The sequence below is a fragment of the Vulpes lagopus genome, chromosome 17 (genome assembly GCF_018345385.1).
Source record: "Vulpes lagopus strain Blue_001 chromosome 17, ASM1834538v1, whole genome shotgun sequence".
Lineage (NCBI taxonomy): Eukaryota > Metazoa > Chordata > Mammalia > Carnivora > Canidae > Vulpes > Vulpes lagopus.
The window spans coordinates 42,913,764-42,940,494 of NC_054840.1; the positions used below are offsets into that span (position 1 = coordinate 42,913,764).

Sequence of the window (26,731 nt, forward strand, 5' to 3'; positions counted from 1 at the left end):
CCCCGGCTGTGGCTACAGTGCCCACCCAGCTTTTCTGTCCGCGGGCTCCCAAAGTCACCCTGGGTCTCTCTTGCCTGAACTTGGTGCAGACTCTTGCAGTGAATTCTGGTCATACCACCAAAGTAGAAGTCAGCCTTAGAAGTCATGAACCTACTTCAGGGAAGCTTCTGCCCCATGATTTGGGTTTTCTACCGACTTTGCCTCGGTGCCTTCCACTTACAGACACCGGCTCATGGGTTGGTTCCGTGCCTGTCAGTCAGGTGGGTTGGATTATCACTCCTCACAGGTAGCACTCATGCAGTGCCTTTACCTAACATAATTTATCTTTACACACTTCATAATGGACCACATTACCTAGTAAACGCTGTATATAACCTCACACTTGCACAAATAGAAGCCCGCCTTCCTTTATTCCCGTATTCCTTCTGTGTTAAATTTCTCTCACAGGTGTGAACTCGACGCTTGAATAAGGCAGTTACTAGGGAAATTTCACAGGTATCTTAGCCAGAATTGTATTCTTTTTTAAGCATCAGCCTGTAGTAAAGAACATACATTGCCCATAAAGTAATTAATTTTCCAGATAGTTCGTTTTTTTTGTTTTTAATTAATAGCCCTTGTTTGGCAGTCTGTATTTTTGGAAAGGGATGAAGTAAAATATTTAATAAAGATTATAGCAAATGAAGCCTTAGAATGTCAGTTACCTTTATTTCCTTTAGGATATAATTTTACTGCCTTGTGTTTTTGTTTTGTTTTGCCAATAAGAGAGATGGGCATTTATTCAGTAATAAAGTTTTCTTGCATAAAAAGTGCTCTGTGCAGAATGCCACCTCTTACTTGGTCCTGGCAGGAGTATGCCATCTGGATCTATCTCGGGGGAAAAACAACCTTAGGCTTTGCTTTTCTGGTCTTTTGAGAAGAATATGAGACATATCCTACTTTGTCGCAGTTTGTTTTAGGGAACTGTTACAGGTGCTCAAGACAGGTTTCTTTGGGTGCTTTGGATTTCTTTGTGGGTTTTTTTGTTGTTGTTGTAGTTGTGGATTGTATGAAACTGAGAAAGAAACCAGAAGTCTTTGCTATTTTCACATTTTTTTTTACTTTGAGAATTTTTAAATTTTTCTTTGCAGTTAACATGGTGTTGGGGAGGGAGAACACAAGTTTAACTTTTAAGGAACTAAAAAGAACATTTTTTCTTAGCAAACAATAAACACTCAAAATCACTTATGCTCTTAGGTTAAATAAACCAGAGATAGAAGAATTGCTACTCAGAACTTGGGAAGCCAGTGTGTGATTTTGTTAAGTACAGGCTTCAACCAATAACACCCCTTTAGGAAACGTTTAAGTAACTGAGGGCCACGTTACAGTTTTAGACATGTGAAGAACATTCCAGGTGACTGCCTTAGAGCAGGAGATGGGCCATCACAGTACAGTGTGGAGAGCACTGTGTATACTTCTCAAATTAATGAGAAACAGGAGAGTGCACACACTTACCTAGAAGTGGAGAAGTCAGATTTCGTGATTGTTGAATAGTGGAATATCGCCTATGAAGTCATTGTGCTGTGTGAGACAAGGAAGAGAACACATGGAAACTTTCAAGGAAAGAGTAAGCATTATTGTAGGCTAGAGAAAATATTCAATTTCTGAAATGGACAAAAATGAGCTTTTAAGATGCTTTAGTAAAAACGCCTTTACAAATCACAAGTAAAGATTTTTATTTTCACTTGTATGGCTGCTGCTTGTAAGAAAGGAGGAAGATGTTTCTAATAAGTGAGGAGTGGCATTTTAGCACAGTGATGTAACCAGTTGGCTGTCGACCGAATTGTGTGGCGTTTCTTTTTGTTATCAAGTCACATCAGGAGGCACTATTTGTTGTATGTCTCAGGGAAGACCCCCACGCAAACCTACACAAAGCCCAAGTCAGAAAGCCCGGCGTGGGGAGGGCATCCGTCACTTGACACTTGAGCGAGTAAGGAAATCGCAGCTTTGGCCAGTGTAGAAGAGAAACATCTGGCTCTCGGCGCGCCTCAGAATTTCCGTGAGCTCCAATTAGAGTCAGTGCGGTAGGATGTAATCCGGGCGCCCACCAGCCCCGCTCGGGAGAGGCAGCTGGAGAACAGCGCCAGCAGCCGGGCCAGGGAGCCCGGGAGCCAGGAGCCTGCTTTCCTGCTCGGCTGCAGACGAGAGCCTGGGCTGCTCCCAGGCCGGACGGGGCAGCAGCCCCCACCATGCCCAACGGAACCCAGCTGTCCCGGGGCGGCTCAGCACACCGTGGCGGCGCGCAGCCTGGCACCTGCAAGTACTGGATCCTCGACCTAGGTACACGCGTCCGCCATCCTCAGGGTGGCCACTGGCGTGGTCACTGCATGCTTTGAAACATAAATGTTTGTGCTTTAACGCCGAAGCGTGGTATCTGCTGCCAGCCGGGAAAGGGGCTGCGTGGGGCTGTGCTGTTGGCGGGCTCTCGGAGCGGTCGAGGAGTTGATTGATTGCCCATTCTTAATATCTGGGGCCTGCTTTTGATTATCCTTTCTTTCTTGTAAATGGCATGTAAACCGTCTAATCTTTGCCACTAATTGCCTACTTATGATTTTAGTTGGTCTTAGGTATGTTTTAGGTTTAATTGCAGGGAGGCAGCTCAGACTATTCCAGAAAAATGGCAGTTTCCTGCATTTATATTTAGATTCTCTGGTCCCTCCTCTTAGGAACTGCAGGCATCTAATAAGATAATGTAAAGTTTTGCTCCAGCAACACCCCGTGTATATTCAGGGGAGTGAGTGTGTCAGGCTTTGGCTTTACACACAGAGCTGAGTTAAGAAAATGTGATTCCTGTAAAGGTCATTTGGGAAGTCAGTAAGGTCCATGTTGAGGAAAAGGATACAAAAGAATGAAGTGAGGGGAGGAACGAGGTCTGTGGGTCTCCACGGAACAGCTGCCCTGCAGCACTCCAGAGGAGGCTGGCTTTTCAGCAGCCACTTTCAACATCTGTCCAGACGGCGTGGCCATTAATGAGTTTCTCAGTAGGCCGCCTCTGGCCTACAAGTGGGGATGACTCCTGCCAGGATCTCGGGCCTGGCCCTGGTGCACTTCTGAGGCCTGCCCTCACTCTGACCAGCCACTGTTCACATCTGTGCTCCAGAAGCAGGCAGCAGGAGGGACACTGAGGAGATCTGGTGAGACCTTCTGGGTGCTTCCAGTTTATAGTGAGCTCAAGAGAGGAGAGATGAGGTGGAGGGACCCATCAAGAAGGGGCTGAGGGGGACATGGCACTGTTTACACATGTGTTTGTTCATTAAATACTAGAAGAGGACAAGGAAATTATTTGGCCAGCGGGCCCTGGGAGAGATAAGTGTTGGCTGCGTGAATATCAAATTTGTTGGTGTAAACATTATTTTTTATAAATACTGTGTGTAATTTTCACAAAGCTATCAAAACGTTTCTGAGTCATCAACCGTAACTTTTATCATATACATGGTAGTTTCATTGTTTGAGAACGGCCTTCCTTCTGGAGGTGTCCAGGCTGGGCAGGTCCATCAGTGACACCACACACTAGGCATTATTCTGTACCAAGTGGGTGAAAGTAGATGATCCATAAGATCTCTTCACTGAAAATAATAAGAACGTCTGTGAAAGATAACAGTTTTAAGAAAGTCTCATTAAAAGTCTAAGCCACTCAGTGCTTGGGGTCTTGAGAAAATCTCCCTATGTCTCTGAATCTCATTTCTTTGTCTGCAAAATGGGAGTAACCGTCAAGCACCACTCCCAGTGTTGTATAAACATCCCCAAAGCTTAGACCAAAATATTTTAATGAGCAATGTTGCCAAGAGATAATGAATTTTAGAAGACATGGCATTCTCTTTTTTTTCTCATAGCATTTTTATAGAGAGAATTTGAAACCTAGTGTTATTTTAGTTCTGTAGAAATTCTTCTGAAGGGACATTATTTAACTTTTTAAATACTAGAGGATAGTTACACTATCATATTGTTCATTTCCCCTAGCTATACTTTCATTCTGGCAGTTCTCAGATTTTAATGGAAAGTCCAAGTGATGTTATTCAAGCCGTCACCACAAAATTTTTAAGCTAACACAAATTTGGAAAGAAATTGATACCCACTGGAATTTTCCTGGGAAAAAAATCTAATCTCTTCACAGTAAAGGATAGATAAGAGAAAGCAAAACTCTAATTTTTTTTTTTTTCCTGGAAAAATACGACTGTCCATCTCTTCCCAAACTTTCATCGCAATTCCAAGGCAGTTTCCAAGATTCCACATTATATCAGAATGGTATTTTAATACATGCGATTCTACTTATTAAATTGATTATGGGGAAATAGATGTACATCAGTTTGAAAAAGAAAAATGATTTTGAGTTACCCAAGAAATAAATCCCAAAATAACTTTAGAATACCCAGCAAATCAAATCATAGAGAGTGATTGCAGAGCCGTTCTTTAGACCCCCAGGCAATCTGGGGATTCATTTTTTGGAGTACCTTGGGGAAAGGCTGTTTTTCTGCTTTTCTGACATATTCATTGAAGCATTCTCCTTCAAATGTGAATTACTCCTGCTTGGAATAATTTTCCTGAAAGCCCGTTTTATGTGCAGACCTTGCCATTACCAATAACTTACACAGCCATAAGCCCAGAGAGTTTTACTATGAAGCAATTGTTAGGAAAAGAACTCAAGTTTTAGGTAAGGTCAAGAACTAAAAATTATCTTTTAAGACGGTTCCTGTGGGAGAGCCCAGTTACTCTGATAAGATAGTGGAACTGTTGAATTTGTTAGCATTCTGAAATAAGTGTACCCTTTTATAGGACACATGGAATCAATTCCAGTGCTGTACATATTCTCCTAAGGAAAAGCATAATTCAGTGACCCTCCTAACAATAAGCAGATGCACATGCAAAGCCAACTGTGTGCCTTATCATTCTCCTGAATCCTCTTCAAATCTCCTGTTTCTTTCTTGAAGAATGTGGATTCTCACCAATGCAGTTTTTGTTTTTATAAATTAAAGGAAAACATTTGAAAGACTAAATGTAGGGAAGATGTCTCTGCTGAAATCTCCAGTGCACACCTGTTCTGAAAGTATGCATGTGGGTTCACAGCCCTGCCCACCGCTGCTCAGGGATGCCCCGTGCGCAGGACACTCCATTTCCTGTGTGTTCAGGGAAACCACCAAAGTGCTTAGCACAACACTGTATTGTTTCAGCTCTGAAAGCCTTTCACATGAGTTACTGTGCAAACTAATTCCATCTCATACCTTTTTTGCTCTTTATGTATTTTTAAATGAGTTAAAGACAAGCTATGCACGCTAGTGTAATGGGAATAGTGTTGTTACTGTAGAGGTCCAGCCACCAGTGTCTCCGTCTTCACTGACCCCTGCTGATGTGACCTCAGCTAAATCCTTGTGAATCACACTCAACTGCAGTTTCTTCACCTGCACACATGTGTGCATACTCAACACATGCACACACACACACACACACACACGCACACGGTCCTGCTGCGGTTGTGTTCTCTGAAAACTACATTAAAGGTTATTTTTTCCTTGTGAGCAAACTGCAGTTTTAAAATAATTTTGTTTTCTCACTTTTCACTAATCAGAGATGTATTTGTCATTCTGAACTTCAGGTGACAGTTTTGGGAGACAAAAATCAAAACAGTGTGAACACACTGGATTTGTATCTATGTCCAGCCAAAAGGCAAAGAAAAGTAAACTTATTTAGCCTTACTTAGAGTAAACATGAAGTTTTAAAGTTTTCAGATTTGAAGTTAATATTAAAAATAGACTAAAAAGGTCCCTCCAAGTCCCAGGTTATGAGCCTTCAGTAGAAATGACCTTTCTGGCTCTGGAATCCTTTCTTCCTCTAGATAAGGAGCAGGCCCCTGTTCTTCAGCTATGATCTGTGTTTGGTATGTACTCTTTCTAAGCATATTTCTTCAGCCAGACTTCAGGATGAACACAAATTTATGGCTTTTTATTCCAAAGAATTTCCTGCAGGTGCTCGAAGTTGGCCTTGTTGGTGAGCAAGCAAGTCCATAAACCCAGGGTAGGTTGCCTGGGAGTGTGGGGGTAATGAGGCTGGGAAATAGCCCATGGAGACTCCCTGAGGACTGGCTGGGGACATGAGAGAGGAGCTACAGCCCACATGCTCCCAGTCAGCTTTTACAGTCCTCACATCAAACTGTACACAGAAGCACAGCATCGCCCCAAAACATACCAGTTCTGTGAAACTGTACACTAACGGTTAAAAAAAAAAGAAAGAATTTACAGATGGAGAAGCAGAAGGAAAAAATACAAACAGATGACGTATGGACACATTTCCATTTTTTTCTAGGCTTTTTCTGTGTGAAATGATGTATATTTTACTCACACTTTGAAAATTCAACTCTAAGAAACTGTCCTGGTCTTAGCCATTGTCCATTTTCTCAAATGCGTAGTTGAGGAAAGTTTCTCTTGTTACCTCTTGTTAAAATTACGAACAAGCCACACAGTCCTGAAGATGGACTTCCACCTTGCAGTGTGGAAAGACTAGAGTTACCCTTCTGTCTGGGGTCGCAGCCACGGAAACCTGCCCCGGGGGACCAAGTGTGAAACTCAAAGGTGACCCCTCTACCATTTTCATCTCTTGAAGTTGCCAGGATCTCCTAAGACATGGCCCAGGGGCCCAGAAGTGCGTAAACGAGGGAGTCTTTGGTGACAAGAAGGGGATGTACCTGTCATGATCGGGACCTAGAACTGAAAACTGAGCGTCCCTCCCTCATTGCCCCAGCCCCAGAGAGAGCCCGCACACAGTGCACAGCACAGTTGGCCTCTGCCTCCGAGCCCACCCGGGGCTGAGCCCACACGAAGGCCGAGCCCAACACTGAGACTGGTTGCACACCTCCTGCTCTTGCTTCCTTCCTGGCCGGGGGCACCGCCATCCTGTCACAGGGGCGCCAGTGGAAGCCAAGGACGCCGTCTGCGCCACTAGCTGGCCTTCGTGGCAGAGGTGTTCTCTTCCTTTCCTTGGTCTCTGAGCCTGTGTCTGTTCCCTCCTGGAGCAATGCCAGGCCTCTCTTCCCCTGTGGTGCCCAGCCGCCTGGAGACCAGGCCGTGGCCGTGGCCACAGGGCACATGGGGCTCGTAGCAAGCTGCCCACCCCAGCCTGGGCTCCGGGGCTCCTCTGGGGGCCCAGCGGCACAGAGATCACCCCCAGTGTTGGACACACGAACAATTCCAAATACAGTTGCCCGGACCGTCTTGTCTTTGTGTTTTTTTGGCTTTTGTCACTGTCTTGTTATGTGCTATCCTAGGACAGGAGTGGGCAGTTTTCAAGAAATTACAGAATGGTCCTGTGAAAACTAAAATTCAGTGCCATTCAATGTTCTTGGGGGGGTGGGGTGGGGTGTGTTTAAAATCAAACAAAAAGTTGAGGTTTGTGTCCCCTCCACCCCTCGTGTAGATGAAGGGGGGGTGTAGCTGTGGGGACCGCACATGCACACCTTGGGCTTTTTGTCTGAGCTTTGTTTACTGTTTTCATTCCAGTTCTCAAGTGCTTAGCTTTGTAAGTCAGAGCAATGTTTTCCCTTTGGTAGAGGTATTATTAAAATATAATTGTGAAAGGGATTCCTAACTGGTTAGGGCTTTTTTTTTTTTTCTTTATTTTTGAACCAAACAACCAGCAACCCTAAGATAAAATGTACTGGATATTGCTTTGTGGTTTGTGGGGGGAAACCACCCATTTCCTCCTTCACCTGGGCTGTAACTCTTTCCAAACTTACCCTGCAACCCCCTGAGACCAGAGCTTCAGCTAACCTGCTGTGCAGAGGACATGAAGAGTGATAACTGCTTGGCAGGCTCACTGCAGAACATTCCGGGGCCGGTTTTTTTTTTCTTCTTAATGCTATGTAAAAAATAGTATATGGTTATATGAAATGAGTTATGTGGCTCTATGAAAACAGGAGATTGCATGGTTGATAGCATATTTCAGTTAGATGTGTTCTTAGGCAATTCATGCATTTGCTAGAGTGTCGGAAAAAGGCTTTTGCTTGCTGGCATTCTGGATCCAGGCTTAATTAAATATGATAAATTTGTACATAAATGAGGAATCTGTCAGTACCTGAAACAAGTCAGTCATGCAGTTCAAACCACTAACTATAGAATGTTCTCTTTAACTATTTTGCATGGGAGAGTGTTTGTGTATGTCCTGCTTCATTTAGAGACCATTTCAACTTTAAGGAAATCTACAGGTTGCCCCCTAAGAAAATCTTTGGTTTCTTCTGTAAGAAGGTAGCTTGATTTATTTCATTCTTTTTCTGACAAGTAATAATACATTAACCAAAAGCATAAATATTCATCATGAAGACTATAGTTCAAATGTAAGCCTCCTTCAGATGCTGTTGGATCTTTCACTGCTAACGATTTGTGTTTAATATCAGGAACGGTTATGCCCGTGGGTTAAACATTCACATTTCTTAGTCTTTGAATCTCTGAAAGGCAGAATCACACGAAGGGAATGTTATGCGAGCATCACAGGATTGCTTATTTCCCCCCAAAGTAGCTTTCTATTCCCTTGAGTGATGATTATCTATTCAGGGTAATAATAAATGCTGTATTGCCATGGGAATAGCTTCCCAAAGGAAGAAATTAAGAATCAAGAACCCATTATTTTATCGCAGAGAAGAACCTCATTATCCATAAGTCAGAGGTATACCAAGTACTAAGTAATCTGGTAAACACACAGGATTTGCTTTTATGATAATCTTTCTTTGTGGCAGTGATACTCCTAAGTAAGCTTGTGAAAAGAACAACCTTTTTGACTTTTGGGGAACACAGAGGTTCTTAGCTTCCGAAAAAGCCAAACAAATAGAGGAGTATTCAGAGTTTCCCTGCTCCTGAGCTGTCAGCAGAGTAGGGCTGAGAGTGGCCTGCTGCGGGGTGTCACCGTCGCCGTGTGGTGGTGCCCAGGGGCTCCTCACTCACGTGCAGGGCACTCTCTTGCAGAGAGAGCAGCCTGGCTGCCTGGGAGCAGCCTGGCTTGGGGCCACAGCTTCTGTTCGTTCATGGAGGAGAGAGTAGTAGAACCAGGTGAGATGCCAAAGGCCCTCTGCCCCTTGGCCTCTGCTGTCCATGGGTACCACAAGAGCATGGGTCACCTCTGCTGCCCAGGACTTCACACAAAGTGGCACAATGGGGCCCCTCAATGGCTAGAGAACTTTTCATCTGAGTGCTGATGCCACATTGCCTCTCCTTCTCATTTCCCAGCCAGCATGTGCTAGAGAACCATGGAGTTCATGCGTTTGGAGTGTGGGGGCTAGGCTGCAGGGTGTCGGAAAACTAATAGACATAAATGTCTGCAGCTTGCAGGATTTGTGTGTGTTTTTTTGGTTTTTATGCAGTTTTTTAAAAAAATGTCTTTCTTCCATCGAGCAAGAATATTTTTAAACATCTGCTTTTGTCCTATGTAAAAGTCAGGAGTGGGCCCAAATCCCCTCCCTGTCATCACTGGTAAGATAGCTCCTTGGGGATTTCTTTTCCCTCTGTGACAGCTTAGGCTTTTGGTTGCAGTAAAGCCTGCTGTTCATCTCTGCCCAGAAATATATTTCAAGGGCTAACTCATGTTAAAGGCAAAGAAAATGTCCCTGTTATCCAGAGAAAACAGGAACATAGGCCAGAAGCTCTCCTCAGACAAAGCCAGTGTTTGTCCCGGGCAGAGGAGGTTCACATTAAGAAGTAGGCCCTAACATAAAAGCAGGGTTTAAAAAGAAACAAGAACTCTGACAACATAGTTGTGGGTTTGTCTTTTTTGTTTTAGTGGGTTGTTTTTTTTTTTTAAGATTTTATTTATTCATGAGAGACACAGAAAGAGAGGCAGAGACACAGGCAGAGGGAGAAGCAGGCTCCACGCAGGGAGCCCAGTGTGGGACTCGATCCAGCACTCCAGGATCACGCCCTGGGCCGAAGGCAGGCACTTAACCACTGAGCCACCCAGGCATCCCCATAGTTGTGTTTTATAGCGGCGTGGTTTTCAGAGTGTGGATGCCGGGTTCTCCCCCAAAACCCTGGGAGTGTCAGGTCAGCAAGGCCCACCACAGCCACTGCCCCTTGAGCAGGGGCTGGTCTCTACTGCTCCTCACTATGCTGTCCTCTTGCAGTGCCCCGGTCTCAACAGAGGACAGCTGCCACACGTACCTTTTCCTAAAAGCCGACAGTCTGGTGATGACCTGTCACCAGCTGCAGATCTACTTGTACCAGAGCATTCCTGATCCAGCAAATGAGCCAGGGCCTGTTTTGTTCAGGGCACAGATAACTCCATTCCCTAGATTTGTATTAAATTCCTTACATTGATCCAGACTCCCCCATCCTTTCTGTTATCCACTATCAAAAATGGCTCTCCTATTATTTCATTTCTGAGGCATTTTCAAATTTCCACTTTAGCGATATGTGATATCCTGTTCCTCTGATTAGCCACACAAAGGATTATGCCATCTGCTTTCATTTTAATTTAGTTTCTTCAACTTTCCTTATTGGAAATCCAAGTGTTGAAATTCACGTGGAGAAAGATCTTTAAGAGGAGATGCTTTACTGACTAGAAATTCTGACAGGTTAGCATTCCCCTTCCAAGAATGAATTCAAGAGGGAATATGATGCTTGCAGCTCTGCATTTATTGACATAGCCACCTTTTCCAGTGATTAGGTAATGTTTGAAGTGTTTTCAGAAACCACACTGAGAATAAATAGCATTTAGCGATTTCTCGAAGAGTCAAAAGAGCAAAGTTTGCACATGCAACTTCTGTTTTCGTGTTTGTCTAGTTAGATAGAGGTTACAACCCTTGTATCTCTACTGCTCCTCGTGCTACGTGGTAGCAAGGAGCCATTCTTTTCATGGTATGGCTCCCTAAGCACAAAACAGGGAAGCTGCTCTTTTTGTGCACACACACCCTTGCTTTCAACCTCCACCAACAGAAAGGTTAGAGAGATTGTTTATATTTGAGTCCATTTGTTTCTGGTTGAGTCTGTTTTAATTGATTCCAGTGATGACATTATGTTCCTCTATTCAGGGGTCTCTTGAGGTGGGCTGCTGGTGAATGCTAGTGTGAATGCGTGGAAGGGGGTTGCACAGGGAACAGTGAATGTGCTGGTCATTTATGTGCATTTTCTCAGGCAGCAAAGACCATGTGTTCTTCATTATAGCACAAACCATGGCCAGGCTATGCTGGACCTTTGGTTGAATCTAAGGATTATTGTAAAAAAAACATACACAACTCAGGAGTTCAGTCATTCTCTTCATGTTTTCTGTGTTTACTTCATACTTGAAAGCAAATATAGAGCTCACATTTTTGTGTTAAGGGCTCCCCTTTCAAGTTTGCTTCTAATGCACTTGCCACATTTTTCAGTCTATTACCATAACACAAATTCTAGTGCTCACTCCTATACAGCTTCTAACTTTGTAAAAAGATTATTTCCTGTGTTAACATGAATTTGTGTGACAGTTTCAGTCAGAGTGAAGCCTGGAACCGCAGGACACTTGAGCAGAGGTCTGTGCAGGGAAGCAGATAGCTGACTGGGGATGTATGTCCACTCTGAGTCTGTGTTTCAACCCCTGTATTAATGCACCTGTATTAATGCTGAGGGACAAATTAAGAATCGCTGATTCACATACAAGAAGAGTGGAACATATGTAAGTGTAGGGTAACTGGAATGAAAAAGAAGTCAATCAAGAAAAGTTTTCAGATGCTTATTCACAAATAGAATATAGACTTAAGTTTGGAAAATATAAAATACTTGCTGCAGTATTCTGAATGCCAAAAGTATAACTGTATCATTGGGCAGGTCAGTTTCCTCTTCATCACGTAAGGATCCCCCCGGTGACACCCAGCTTCGTCTCCCTAGTCATTGCCATAAATTAATATGCTTAGTCTGTGGAGAGCATTGTAATCTCTGTGTAATGCAAAAAGAAGATATGATCCCTAGAAATGCATCTGGGAGAATAATTCACTGATTAGCTCACTTTTTATGTGATCTTCAAGGATTTCTAGTGCATTATGGCCCTTTTCTCCCCATTCCAAAAAGATGTTACCTTGATTCCAAAAGCAGGAAATTAAAAGCCAGGTTGAAAAGTATAGAGAGGATAGTCATTTACTCAGAAAATTTTTCTCTGGAATATTGAACCAACACAGTCAGAAGCCATAAGCTAGCAACTTGTTCTTTGCTCCATTAAGTAATTTTTAGATCTGATTTTCTGTAGATTACTATTTTCCTGGTATGGTGGGAGAATTTCCTAAATTAAAATGTGATTTGCTGCATTGAATTCTTGACAAGAGGTTTGAGAAACTGCCGAAGACCAGGTGCACCTGATTAAAGCCTGACCGGTCTGTTCTAAAATAATCTGATGAATTATTTTCAGACATTAGAAGCAGCTGCCCCAAGTGTCCTTGGATTATCTTTCTCCAGTGCATAATCTTTCTCTAGGAGTAACCGCGATGTAAACATTGCTTCCTGTCCTTATGCCCGAAATTCTATGTTAGCAGTTTGCTCTGGGCGCCCGCCAGCCGAGCTGGGCTGCTCTGGGGTAGCGCGCATCGGGACCCCGCGACGTTGAGCATGTGCAGTGGGCAGAGAGCGGGTTCCTTCCGAGCTAGCCGAGGCCTTCTGGGAGACGGCAGGAGCATTTGAGCAGGAGTGAGCCGTGTGCCCGAAAGCCTCCCAGCCTTGAGTGTGGCAGCTGTGTGGCGGCTGTGCCTCATCAGGCGCCGCGGGGTCTGCACTAGCCCTGCAGGTGCGGCCGGGCACGGCCCAGGGACAGTGCGGGGACACCAGGCAGCGCGTGGTGAGGCGCTGCAGCTCGGGCCACCTGGGGAGCTGCCGCTGCCACCCTCGCCGCCCCACCTGCTGTCCCTGGCCTGGGGCTGCTGCACGTCCTCTGCGCTTGTTCGAGTCACACTCTGATTTTACAAAGACCGTGTGTGTTCCTTTCCTGCCAGCAGCCAGGTGAGGACTCACTGTCACTCCACGATCAGGAAACTGAAGCACCCGCACGGCCCCCAGGACCCAGTGGGAGGGCGGGATGGGGCTAGAGCCCAGCCCCTTGCATTTGAGTGACTAGTAGTCTGGAAAGGGCTCACTTGAAGGTAAAGCGGGCTTTAAACTCTGGAGAAGGGCTCCCAGCTGGCTCAGTGGGGAATGGACGGCCTTCGGCCCAGGGCGTGACCCCGGGGTCCGGGAATCAGGATCAAGTCCCGCATGGGGCTCCCCACAGGGAGCCTGCTTCTCTCTCTGCCTGGGTCTCTGCCACCCCCCCACCCCCCACCCCCGTGTCTCTCTTGAATAAATAAAATCAACTCTGTAGAAACAATGTGAACAAAGCAGCAGACAGCTCTGCCCTCCTGGATCCCTGTGCTGTGGAGGCAGAAAAGGAGGAAAGGCCGCAGGAGTGCCAGGAGGGAATGCAGGGGTTTTGGTGAACCGTTTTCAACGTTGGGCTGGAGTTCTCCACTCTGCATCTGGGCGCACATACTGCAGTTGTGCTCTCCCGCGCTTAGAAACATCCTGAGACTCTGCCATTGTGACTTGGGGAGAGGGTTGAAATGAAATGTGATCCTTCTTAGTCTGCAACTAGCAGGATATGGTCCTTTCTCCTTTTTTTTCTTACGTTAAAAAAAAGTGCTTTATTAATCACAGATGTCTCACACACAGTGACTGGGCCAAGCGGGTGATCTCCCTTCCCCAGGCAGTCTCGGTGTTGTGCACTCACACAGTGAAACTCCTTCCTGCAAGGGGCCAGGGGTCAGGACTCCTGCTTTCCCTCCTTTCTTGAGCTTCTCCCCCCCCCTCCTTTTTTTTTAAGAAATCTAGTGTGGACTTTGTGTGAACTCTGACTTTGGCAAAGAAGCCGTCCATGGGGCTGGGTTCCCTCAAAACAAGAGGAGATAAACCTGAGCTGATTTCCTCTCTGCAGGCTTCAGGTAGGCCATGGATGGCTTTCTCATGTCCACACTCGGGCGCCTCGACTGTGATGGACTGATAGCATCACCTTGCTGCTTCACTTCTTAATAAGGGACGCGTCATTTAAAAATGGAAAGAAATGAAGTAACTCTCTGGGTTCCTTCATTCATCCTTCTTCTCAAAATGATTTTGAGGGTGTCCTCACCACACGAGGCTTGTGAATACCAAGATGGTTATCCCGAGTCCCCGTCTTCTGGTGCTCTCGGTTGCATAAATACAGTGTAGCTGGAAGTCGGGTACGACCAAGGCGTCCTGGAGAAGCTCGCCTCAGCCATCCTGCATTTGTAGATGGCACTTCACAGTTCATTCATCCCGTGATTTCATGCAATCCCATGGTAGCCCTGTGAGAGGAGGAAATCCAGATGTCAGAATGTCGGCCGGGGGCCATGGCAGTTGAGTGGGAGAACCAGGCTCAGGCTGAGACCCTTTGACAAGTCCAGGCTTTCTTTGTCACACATAATTGATCTCCATCTGGACCTTGAATCCCTGGGGTTTCCCCAAGCACATTCCCAAACAACACGTGGTTGTCTGCAGCTGTTCTTGGGGTGAGAAAGCAGTAGTACTGAGTGTTGAGTCTTTTTCTTCCCAGAAGTTAGGAGTTGAGGGGAAGGCAAGAGAGAGTAAGTGAAGATGGGAAACGGGAACAAATACTGTTTCTTTGAGTTGAACAAATGAGTTTCCATCATATTTCTCACATCATTTCGGCCCCCAATCCTCTTTCTGTCCCTGGGCCCCCAGCAGGCATGACTCCACCCTCACTCAGGGCTCCTGGGCCTGCCTCTCCCTTGCAAGAAAGCATCGCCTAAGGCAGGTCATTGCAAGAATAGCCTCAGTCCACCTTGAATAACCATCTTGTAAGTACCTTATAAACTCAGGACCGTGGCTAAAGTTAGCTGTTCCTTGTAGCTCCTCTCACAACTGATGAGGCTATACCACCAATCAGGGCATTGCCCTTCACCATGGTCCCCTTCGGTTATCCGGCAATGCGCTCAGACAGGGGGTGGCCTGTAGCTGGTAATAGACTTGTTCACTCCCTGTTTGTCATTTATTCAGTGTATACTTATTAAGCTCCAGGGATGTGCCATACATCCTGCCGGCAGCTGGGCGTGTAGTTGTAAGCAAACCAGAGTCAGCGCCCGCCCACATGAAGTCTGGAGCCTGAGGTCACAGTTGGCTTCCTGTCCTGACAGTTACCCAGCTGGGAAATTACCGACACGAAATAGTTACTTGGAGCCGGGGCCATAGCTCCCTCCGCCTGGCAGTACTGCAGTACACCCGTCTAGTCCAGAGCAGAAGAGGGGGGGTTTAGGGGAGGGGGGCCTTCCCAAGCAGTATTTATACCTGGGCAGGACACTTCAGACCCCCCCACATCACCACCACCAGGAACTCCTGTGGGAAAGGCACCTGTGTGCAGATTTAAGGTCTTCCCAAAGAGATCGTCCAAGCTCCGTGTGTTTTGTGATTTGCGCCACCTCGTGCCCAATAGCATTAGAGACTTTAGTTCCACTAGGTGCCATTAGGGCATGTTTAATTTCAGATTTTGTAACAGAGCAGTTGGTCTACTGGTCAGAGTCTTTTCTTCACTTAACTAAAGAAATAGGCTCTTTATTTCATTTTACTAATAAGTTTTTTAAAATAATTTTTAAGTTTGTAAATTCCTGATTTATGCATTATGTCACATTCCAGTGAAGAGCAGAACATGAACTATTACAGTCCACTGATTTGGGCAAAAGAAGTTTGTGTATTATAAAAAACAAATTATTGTTTTTTACAAACAGTGTCAAAAAGTTGAATTGAGCATTACTATTTAAAGACAAAGTGGAAAAAGAAGGAATTCGTCTACTTTGCTTTTGGTTTTGGTTATTTTCTTTTTATCACTCATCACCAGAATTAGTTATCAGACCTGCACTACACAAAATAACTGCTAATCCTAGAGACAGGTGAAGAAACTTTCCCTCTACCTTTTCAGACTTCTGAAATGAAATTGTTTTTTGAGGTAAAATTTAAAATTCATCAACACTGTAGAGAGGTAGCAGGCTGGCTGAGAGCAGGCAACTCTCGCTCACAGGGTCAGGAGTTAAAGCCCCACGTTGGGTGTAGAGGCTACTTAAGGTTCAATAAAATTTTCTTCCTTAGTTTGTAATTGCTTCAAGATTTTTCTAAGTCCTAAATATTCCAGGGAAGTGAAACAGTGTCATTAAGTGATTTGATAAACAGCAGCTCAGGGAGGGCACTGAACAGCAGTTCATACAGGTGAGCTGTAGCCTCTGGCAGCTCTGCCTCCTCCCAGGGCCCAGGAGGGGATGTCCAGGCCACCGCCACAGTTGTAATGCTTGAGCCGCCAGCTGAGGAGGAACTCTCTTTTGAATTTACTTCCCAAAGTGCAAAGAACCAAACCCTGTGCAGTTGAGCCTACAGAGAGAAGCTGGAGAATGAGTCTCCAGTTTTTCCTTCGGAACCCCTTCTACAGCTGCCATCTCCTCTCCAAGTAAGGCTAGAATGCCCTGGGAATTGGGGCCCACAAAGCGTCTCGGAGGGGCTGTAGTTCATGCCCTCCTGCTGTTTGCTCTGCTGCCTGGAGGAGAGGTCCTCGTGCTCAGAGGAGGCCCCAGGCTCCCGCCCATCCACCGTTCTCCCACTTCTCCGTGACCTGCAAGCTGCTAGACAAGGACTGTCCCGAGTGCCAGCGGGCATCCTCCTTTCACTTTCCACTCACGTTATATGCCCCACCACTCTTGTGCCACATTCCCTCCAGTTCTCATCTGTAGGCACAAGAACATATGTGAGGCTCCTTTGTTGGCTTCGCTGGTGCTCCCCATCACTCATAATGCGTGAGTATTCCACTTATGAACATGAAGATCTGTTTTTACTAACGTATGTGGGCCTCAGTCTTCCTGCCTCCCTCAGTTCACACAAATGCAGGGGGCTCCGTCAGAGACAGCTCATCAGAGGCTGGCCAGCCCCGCATACATCCGGCCTCCCCACGTGCTACCTCCACAGGCCTTTGTCTGCTACACTCATCCAGCTGAGTGGACACACATCAAAGACGTGATTGTCCTTCATATGTGGGCTATGATTCAGCTTGCTCTGCCTCTTGAGGCTGGAGATTTCTGATGTTTCCATTCTATACATAATACGTGCCTACTGTGTGCTAAGCATCAGGGCGGGCTCTGCGAGTACCTCAAGTACCAAGAGTAGGTGAGACCCCGGCCCTCATGGAGTGAACATCCTTGTGATCTGGTTACATGAGTTATTCAAGCCTCGTGCATTCAAAGGCCAGCTTCAGTGCTGCCTCCTTTGTGAGGCCTTCCATGATCCTTCCACTTGATTCCCCTTCTTCTCAACCTCCCAATAGGATTTGTACTTGCTTAAAGCAGGTGTCGTATTCTAGCCTAAGAGCCATGTGGTCCTAGAAAGTACTACATGGTGGATCCTGTGGGTGAAGGAAGATTTTATTCCTCTCTGTCCAGGGGCAGGTACAGGGCTTAGCTCCAAGTCTCAGAACAGTAAATGACTGAAAAATATCACCTGCTATGGGTGGCACAGATTCATGCTAAAAGTTGGAACTTAAATAAAAATTTTAAAGCAATTCCTTTTTTTTTTTAAGATTTTATTTATTTATTCACTCATGAGAGACACACAGAGAGAGACAGAGACACAGGCAGAGGGAAAAGCAGGCTCCGACAGGGAGCCCGATGTGGGACTCGATCCCGGGTTTCCAGGATCATGCCCTGGGCCGAAGGCAGACACTCAACCCCTGAGCCACCCAGATGTACCAAAAAAAAAAAAAACCTAAGTTGAATAAATTTCATTTGGCATGTAGATTGTCCAGACCTTCTCTTGCTTCTGTCTGTCTTGTCCCTCTGCCAGAGTTCCTGAGGCTTGGCACTGTTTCCCTGTTTGCCCTTTCTCCGAAATCAGCACCTGAGAAGGTTGCTAGGATAGTACTTCCAGGGCACATTTGCCACCTTAATGGTTTCTTGCTCTTCTTTCTCTCCAGTTGGTACCTGAGGAAACAGGGTATGATGTGGAAGCGTTGTAGTGACTCTCATTTTTAAATACAGTTAAAAATAAATGAATGAATACATATATACACATTTATGTATTGATTAGTTCTGAACCAAGTCTAGCTCTGGGAAAATCTAGCTTTTTAAGAATGAGTGATCCTGCTTCAAATGTGTCATCTGTTTATGGAAGATTATCCCTTGTGCCTGTACAAGGCGTAGCCCAGGGCAGGAGCAGGATGGCAACTAGACAGGGATCCACTGTCTCGTCCCAGTGTCTGGAGCATGAGTGGGAAACTGCTGTGGGCTCTCTGGCACATAATCACAGGATTGGGAGGGATTAGTGCTCCAGCTTTGTAACTGCAGCCCAAATGTCTGCAGTGCCTCAGAGGTAAATAAAGTGAATACAGGTGTCTGTATAGTAGGATCTTCTCACAGGTGAATTTTAATATATTTTCAAGGCTTCAAAAGATTTGGGAAAATAACAAGCATAATCAGTGATCTTCTCCCTCATTCCATTTTTAAAGCATAAAGCATTTACTCCATTCCACTGTGGTGACATCCTAAAGTCAAGTGTGCAGAAAAGGGCCAAGCAGTGTCCAAGGTCACCGATTTTCACTTTGTAAAGTAATGCCTCATAACTGCATGGATTTGGCTAGAGTCACTAGAGTCACAGGAAACAGAGTCACTGTTTCCTAAGCTTTTTTAATCTCTTCTTTTCTCCTGAAAAATCATTAATTTGGGGTTGACTATATTTTTGAGATCCAGTGAGTAAGAAGATTCATGAGGATATATTTTCTGTGAAGCATCTTGGTTACTTGAGGAAGGCTCCCCCTCACATTTCTTTTAAAAATGTGTTGTTTTTGTTCATTCCTGGTGATATTTACTTGGACGTAGAGTCCCTTCAGGCTAAGAGCAAAGACCTCCCCCACAGTGTAGACCCAGCGTCTGGCCACAGGCTGGGTCCCCCCAAACCAGCCAGCCCTTTCACGGCCACTGCCTGTGCTCTGACACAGCATCCTGGATGGGCATCACCTGCCCCAGGGCCTGACCGACTCCCACCCATGCTGACTGGGGTGCACACACACATGTTGGCCTACGGAGTTGTACCTGTGTTCACAGGACTGGTTTTTAATTTCCTTTAAAATCTTTCATTGCTTTTGTCTATCAAGAACATGGATGAAACATTTAAAAAATTCTGTCTTCTGACCCCTGGGGTATTTTAAGTGATGAGGACATTTTCTGTCTGTGTGGTAATGATACTTCAGGGGAGGCGCCTCGGGAGGGAGAAGAGTCGTCCCTGGGCACAGTCCAGTCTGGCAAAGCTCCGAGGGGTGTGGGCCCAGGAGGCTGGGCCTTCCCTTCCAGCAGAGCCCCCACAGGTGGGCGAGCACAGCCCAGGCGCCCACCCGCCCTCCGTGCGCCGCCAGGTGGCACCGGCAGGACATGGGGAGGATCTGTCTGTAGGCCATTCCGTCAGCCCGCTGTCTGTCTCGTCGTGCAGACTCGCTGTCCGTCTCCAGTAACGATGCCAGCCCGCCGGCGTCCGTGGCCTCCCTCCAGCCCCACCTGATGGGGGCCCAGAGCTCGCCAGGCCCCAAGCGCCCAGGGAACACTCTGCGCAAGTGGCTGACGAGCCCGGTGCGGCGGCTGAGCAGCGGGAAGGCGGATGGGCACGTGAAGAAGCTGGCGCACAAGCACAAGAAGAGCAGGGAGGTCCGCAAGAGCACCGACGCTGGCTCGCAGAAGGACTCGGACGACAGCGCGGCCACCCCGCAGGACGAGACTGTCGAGGAGGTGAGGGCCCGGCTGGGCTCGAGACGCTTAGCACGCCCTCCCGCCCTGGGGCCGCCCGTTCTCCTGGGTCCGAGGGATGGTACGGCAAGCCCCAGTTTCGGGGTTCCCGGACGTCCCCGGGGCTGGCCGCCCGGCGGTGACAAGCTGTGCAGCCGCAGCTCCATGTGCCCACGCCCAGACCGCATGGGTGGCCAGGGCCCAGAGGGACACGCGGCCTCTGCGGCTGCCTCCCCACCACTCACGTAGTCTGTCCTCAGGACCAGTCCCCGGGGAGGGCACTTCTCAAACCAACACGTGCTGGATTGTTTCCATGTCCTTTATGTGTAGCGGTCAGCCAGGAGTTCTCCCCTCTTGTTTGGGGTAGGGGCGCTCTCAGTGGTAAGACAAGGAATGGAATCCCTTCATAGCCCCAGGCTGGTCCTGTTGGGCTGCTGGTGTCAGTGAGGGACCCACAGAGTTTTTAACTAAGACCAGCCCCCTCGAAAAGAAAAAGGCAGACAGGATAAGATTTGTATTGTTTAATTTATTTTGCAGACATGGGTTTTCTGCTGCTTTTTTCCTGGGCGTGCTTTGCCCTGGGTTTTCATTAGAGCATATGGTTTATGACATCCTCGTCTGTCTGTTTGCTACATCTGTGTCCTCTTAGTAGAAATAAAACTGACAATTTTTCTAAGAGTAAAAGCAGAGTAAAACTGATGAGACTAAATTCAGTGCCTCCCAACGCATTTAAAATTGTATTACTCTTTATGCCGTTATAATTCCAGTGAATTTATTTTAGGAAGGTACCAAAATGAAATGAAAGTAGACCAGAGGAACTGGGTAGACATGAGAATTATTGATGTATCAGAGCTTTGAACTGATCAGGGGGCGGGGGTGCAGTTGAAGATGAGACATGTTCAATACCTGATGGGTCATGTTAGCAGGCCTCTTAGGAGGACATGCACTGTGGCCCTTGTCATCCGAGGCGGCAACAAGGGAGCAGGTCGCAGTTACCATCAGGGGTGGAAAGAGCTTGCTCCTGGTTTTTGTCATCTCCATCTCCTCCTGTCCCGGCTATACTTTCCCAGGTAGCCGCTTAGGGTTCCTTCCTGTGATCTCACCTTGACCATGGAGCCTGGAATATAACAAGCAAACATTGGTTTGATTTCAGAGAGGCCGGAATGAAGGCCTGAGCAGCGGCACACTCTCGAAGTCGTCATCGTCGGGCATGCAAAGCTGTGGAGAGGAAGAAGGGGAGGAGGGGGCCGATGCCGTGCCTCTCCCCCCGCCCATGGCCATCCAGCAGCACAGCCTCCTCCAGCCGGATTCACAGGACGACAAGGTGAGGGGCCCGGGCCACTGCACCCCAGCCTCACGGCAGCAGCTGGTGGCTCCGGGGCTGTGAGCAGGCACCTGGAAAATGTGCTGCCTGTTTTCACCCCAAAAGTATGAATAACAAAGTCGGTTCAGACCAGGCAGTAGGCCAACATGTGTAGTTTCTCATACACGTACACTTGTGTAAATACGTTCAGTGCATTTTTAATAATGCTTCAGTAACTGCTACTTTTAAAGTAATTTTATTTTCTGTTTACTGTACCACCCGGGGTGCCTGAGAGAGGAGTCCGAGAATCACACACAGTGTTGGTGATTGCACCCTTGCGTAGACACTGGGCCACCTTGCTCTCTGCTGGATGTTTTGGCACATGGCGCTGTTTTCAGATGGGACGTCCCTCTGTCCATCCTGCCTGACATTAGCACTTAGGATCAACTAGGGTGTGATCAGCTTGGGTTTTGTGTTTAGTTTTACCTAATCTCTAAAACTATTTTGTGCATCCCAGTTGTAGAGCCCTCAATTGTCGTAAAGAAACGAGTTAACTGGCTTGCACATCCTCTTGCCATCTGGCCCAGTGTACTCCTCAAAACTGGCAGGTGTTGAAAACCCTGCTATGAAGTCATTACTAGAGGGTTTTTTTGTTTGTTTGTTTGTTTCTGGCAGTAACTAAGCTTTCTGAATAAAAGATGTTTTCATCGTTTTTGCCCATTCTTCCTCTTTTTCTTTCCCTGAGCCCCTCCTCGGTGCTCAGGATTACCTGTGCATTTGTTGGACTACCTGTGTTTCATGGTCTGGACTCTGCCCCGGCCCAGTGACTGGCAGCTGGGAGGCCGAGGCAAACCACGCATTACTCTTAACATGGGCAGCCACATCCTGCCTCCTGGGAAGCTGCCCCTTGCCCCTTTGTGGCACCGAGAGCAGTCAGGGCATTGCAGGGCTCGGCTCACCTGAAAGACGTGGCTTGGCTTGGACTCTGGAGTTTGGGGGCATCTGAGGTGCAGGCCACGTGCTGTGGGAGCTGAGATGCGGGAACAGAGGACCTCACCCCCCGCGCAGAGCAGACTTGCCAAGAAATGGGCATGTGTCGTTTCTCAGACAGTTTCTAAACTGTTTTGTGGCATTCCAAGCTGTACCTTCCTTGAAAGCAGAAAATTGAAGCTTCTTAAATCTGGATAATTAGGCAGAGTGAGGTCCTGGGCCTGGTTGACTTATTCCCCCAGTAAGAGTATTTTTCTCCGTTTAAGGAATAGATTGCACTCTGTACTTTGGTGTGTTGAAATCATTTATTGGTTATCGTGTTACCTCATTGGGTATTATCAGTAGCAGTTCTTCATTTACAAAAAATCTGTAGTGATATTCCCAGAGAGTATATTATCTTGTGACTAATATTTTGCTTTGTTCTGTTTTCTCTTTTTGTAAACTTTCACTGCAGCATTATGTTGATTTGTGTTCTGTGTCTGTTTTGGCTCAGTTTCCTTACCTCTCCATTTGAATTTTTTACTTTGTTTTCTTCACCCCATACTCCAGATTTCATTAGACCAAACCAACATTGGTTTTGCAAATCACATACATGGATCCACACGTGTAAAAGCCTTGTTGTGAATGTATAAATCTGTATCTGTCTACTGTGAGAAATGCATCGTTAGGACAGCTAGCTGTGTGTCGCATGCATCTCTGCTGTCCCTAATATGACGCAAGGTTCATATTATGCCCCTCTTCTAGTTTCCAGTTAATTGATGGCACAAGTAATCTGCAAACACTGTGTTTGCTAATTACTGAAACTTGAATTCAGCAGCCCTTCCCGTAAATGCCTTTCCTGTCAACCCCTGTACACCCTGATTCTAGCCGTAAATGGCATCTCATAGCTTGTGAGGCCACAGATCTCCTGTACTCTGCACTAATCATTGGGGAAGTGGATGGCACAGAAAATGGTGAGCTTGTCCCCCCTCTTCCCTGTCTGGTCAGTGCACCCCCGGTTCCTTTCCTTTTCTTTCTAGTTTCTTTCTTTTAACCTCATAAACACAGGAGAGCCATTTTTAGTATCCTGTTTTGTTTCCTGATTATTTAGGGATTCACTCCTTAGATCCTAAGCCTTTTGTTCTCCCATTGATCAGATTCTGTACTTTCTCTCCTTAGCCACTAGCCTAACCGGCAGTTGCAAAAGTTACAGTTAGCATCTTCCCGCGCCCAGTCACCTCTCTGAAAAACATGATTATGTTACATGACCGAGGATTAAATACAGACTTTGTCTGCTTTCTACATGTACCCCAGACAGGTTTTATTTAGTAATTCATGTCAGAATATTGTAAATTTAAAAGGATGACTTTAAATAAATGCAAACAAATACAAACTTGTGGTCTTCTTGTCTGGAATTACTTTGAAAAAGAGATTGAGCTTGCAGGAGAATGTGTGGTCTGTCCAATGACTAACATGAGGCCTTCCTCTCCCCCTTACCTCTCTCTCCACTGCTTCCACAGGCGTCTTCCCGGCTATTAGTTCGCCCCACCAGCTCTGAAACGCCAAGCGCAGCCGAGCTCGTGAGTGCAATTGAAGAACTCGTGAAAAGCAAGATGGTAAGGCTTCTCAGAGAAAGTCTTGAGGTTCGGGAGCCGCCCTGAGGGCTGCTTACAGATGGATGTGCTCTAGTCTACAGAATGTGCTTGTGGCAGGTGACACAGGTGGAATCCCCGAGACCACCTGCACTGCTGACCAGCTGCACATTTGGGGGTACCCAGCATCACTCCTCAGGCTCACATGTGCCTGAAGGACCACAGAACTCAGAAAAGGCATTACACCCCTAGTTGTGGTTTATGTTGTGAAAGGACAGATGAAAATCAGCCAGGGAAGAGGTGCATGGGACGGGGCACAGGAGGGTTCCAGGTCCACGCTTCCAGTTGTCCTCTCCCAGGACGTGTAGTCATGCAGAGCACTGACTTCTGCTGACAATGATGTGTGACACCACAGTGCAGCACATATATAGTCTGGCCAACCAGGGATGCTAACCTTAGCCTAGTATTCAGAGTTTTTATTTGAGCTCAGGCACATACACAAGATTGACCATTGGCATGGTTCCCCCGCCCTTGTTTCTGGCCCCTCCAGAAATCAAGATGGCACGTGACCCAGAGGGTACCCCCCTGCCCCCGCCCCAGGAGTCTCACTGTTGGCATAGACCATCTCTCTTAGCCCACAGCCCCTGGGTAAAAAGACATTCCTATAAAGCAGAGCAACCCAGGGGATTAGAGAGGTACCTTCCAAGGTTAATCAGTCCCCTGCACTTACACCAAATATAGGACAAGCACTGTCATAGCAAGTGTGGTCAATGCGGCCAGTAGCACACAAACATAGGTTGATAGTTCCTTTTGCTGTCTCTGAGATCTTTCATTTGGATTCACAATGTTTAAGACAGAAGAGCTTGCATTGTTATATATGGGCTGTATTTTCTTAGTGACCTCTGTATTTCCATTTGGTCAGCATGGATTCATTTAAATAAAGCCCCAAAATCAGAATATTGATTTGAAGTTAGATAGGTGTGCATTGCTTCTAACTGATTCAAATCAGTTAATTTCCGTGTTTCTTCAGTTTTCCTAACTATGAGATGTAACAACCATTAATGGTAACAACCTTTACATCGGTATACTCTACAACTCCATAAAGTTGCTTAACATCTTTGAAAATTCACCCTTCTGAAAATAAAGTCTTTTCCATAAAGACTCTTACCAGTCCCTTTTCCATAAGTAACCACTCTGATCAGGTTGGTATGCTTGCCTCCAGACGTTTTCTCTGCAGGTGCAAACATATATGGAGAGGGAGAGGGTGCTGGTGCATGCTCTGTTTTTCAAAATGGATTCATTCAGTTTTTAAGATTCTAAGACTTAATAGGAGCTTCTCACATCAGTATATAAGGTCTACCTCATTCTTTGTAATAGCTGCACAATATCACATTGCATGGATGCAGTGATTTACTGAGGGCTTACTCGAAACCAAACCAGGCACTATTCTAAGCATATATGCTAACTTATTTGGAGCCCAATGAGGTAAATGCACATTACCATCATTTTATTTTTACAGGTGACAGAGATGAAGCCATAGAGTATAAAAACTTAACCAGCCAGTAAGGAGCAGAGACTTGAGTATACTATACAATTTATTTAAACAAATTCCTAATAATACTATATATGTGCATGTGTGTGTATAAAGTTGTTTTCAGTTTTGCACTATTGTAAACCTACCTATAGGGTAAATTGCCAGCACTGGAGTTGCCAGGTCAAAGAGCATACTTATTAAAGTTGGACACTTATCTTCCTTCCAGTGGGTATTAACTGGGCAACATTATATCATTCCATTTTTTCTACCCCTAGACAGGTTCTAATCAATTATCTGGTCCTTTTTTTTTTTTTTTAATCGTCTGATCATTCTAACCATCAGAGACTGCAAGAGAAACTGACAGCCTGCCTATGAGTAGTATTGATGCTGAGTGCACCAGACAGACTGGCATTGACCACATTTGCTATGAAACTAATGAAACTATGATTGACTCAGTCACATGGGAATTGTATCAGGAAAAATTTAGACTGTTTCACTCTGCCATAACTGGAATTTCTTCCCAGATAGACATGTTCTGGAAGTGGCACGATGGGCTTGGAATTTAGACAGGAAGGTTGCTGGTACTTGGTAGAAAACCTAAGAACTTGATTCCAGTGGTGGAGAGTTTGGGATCCTTTCAGTTTGAACTGAGCTAGACCACATCCTGGCAGTCTCCTTGAGACAACTAGATTGATGGTCTAAATAAAGGGTTCTTCAATTGTACCCTGTGAGCTTTCAAACATCCTTAAACATTTTTAAAGCAATTATTTATATTCCTCAATTGTATGATCATTAAATCATTCTTGTCTAATAATTGAAATAGTTTTCCCAAGCAAGGTTACGAGGTGCTCTTAGCATCGTGGAAAAAGCATAGGTTTAAGAGTCAGATAGACACATATTCAAACGCTGCTGCTTAGGCTCAGGCTCAGCCTCTCCAAAGCTCTTGTTTTTCAGCCGTAAACTCAGTTTCCATGCTGTTTGCTTAGCTCCCAGTGAGGTTCTTTACATGTGGGCAGTCCCTAATGCCTGTCTTCAGTGTTGGAGGACCACATTCTATTCACGATGGACCCATCACATCTTCATTCTCTGCAGAATATAATCTAGATTCTGCTTTTTCTGGCTCAAGAGAAACATTGCTCCGTGTTGATTTCCTGTCACTAATCCTCTGATGTCAGAGGAGAACTGCTTTTCGTCAGTGAAAACTCTGAATTATTTTAATATCCTTTCACCTGTCCTTGACATGTGATCCTGAGTTACTCTGCACGTTTGTCGTGTGCTGTAGATCCCTGGTCACCCACATTCATTTTCTTGTAGGTGACCTCTTGGGCTATAGGGCCTTCATGATAGAATTCAAACTCCGGACATAGTTGTACTTCAGAAGCCACGTACTAACTCACTGGCCTGGGAAGAAGTTGGTCAGCTATTACGTAGTATGATACTCAGGGAACTGAATCTCCTCACCCTAAAACCTGCAGAGTCCATGTGAAAAATTCAGCCACCCCAGAAACTCTTTCCTGGGGTTTACTCCTCCCCCTTACCTCCACATCCCAGTC

At 46.0% G+C, this 26,731-nt stretch overlaps 1 protein-coding gene across 2 annotated transcripts in view; it reads left to right on the forward strand.

The window, feature by feature from the left end:
* TRIO (trio Rho guanine nucleotide exchange factor) overlaps window positions 1-26,731 on the forward strand; it is a 356,231-nt gene that overhangs the window by 295,259 nt on the left and 34,241 nt on the right. For both annotated transcript variants that reach the window (XM_041731545.1, XM_041731546.1), the window contains exons 35-37: window positions 19,491-19,783; window positions 20,934-21,104; window positions 23,573-23,668. In XM_041731545.1, coding sequence (XP_041587479.1) covers window positions 19,491-19,783; window positions 20,934-21,104; window positions 23,573-23,668 — 560 coding nt within the window. The remainder of the gene's footprint in view (window positions 1-19,490; window positions 19,784-20,933; window positions 21,105-23,572; window positions 23,669-26,731) is intronic.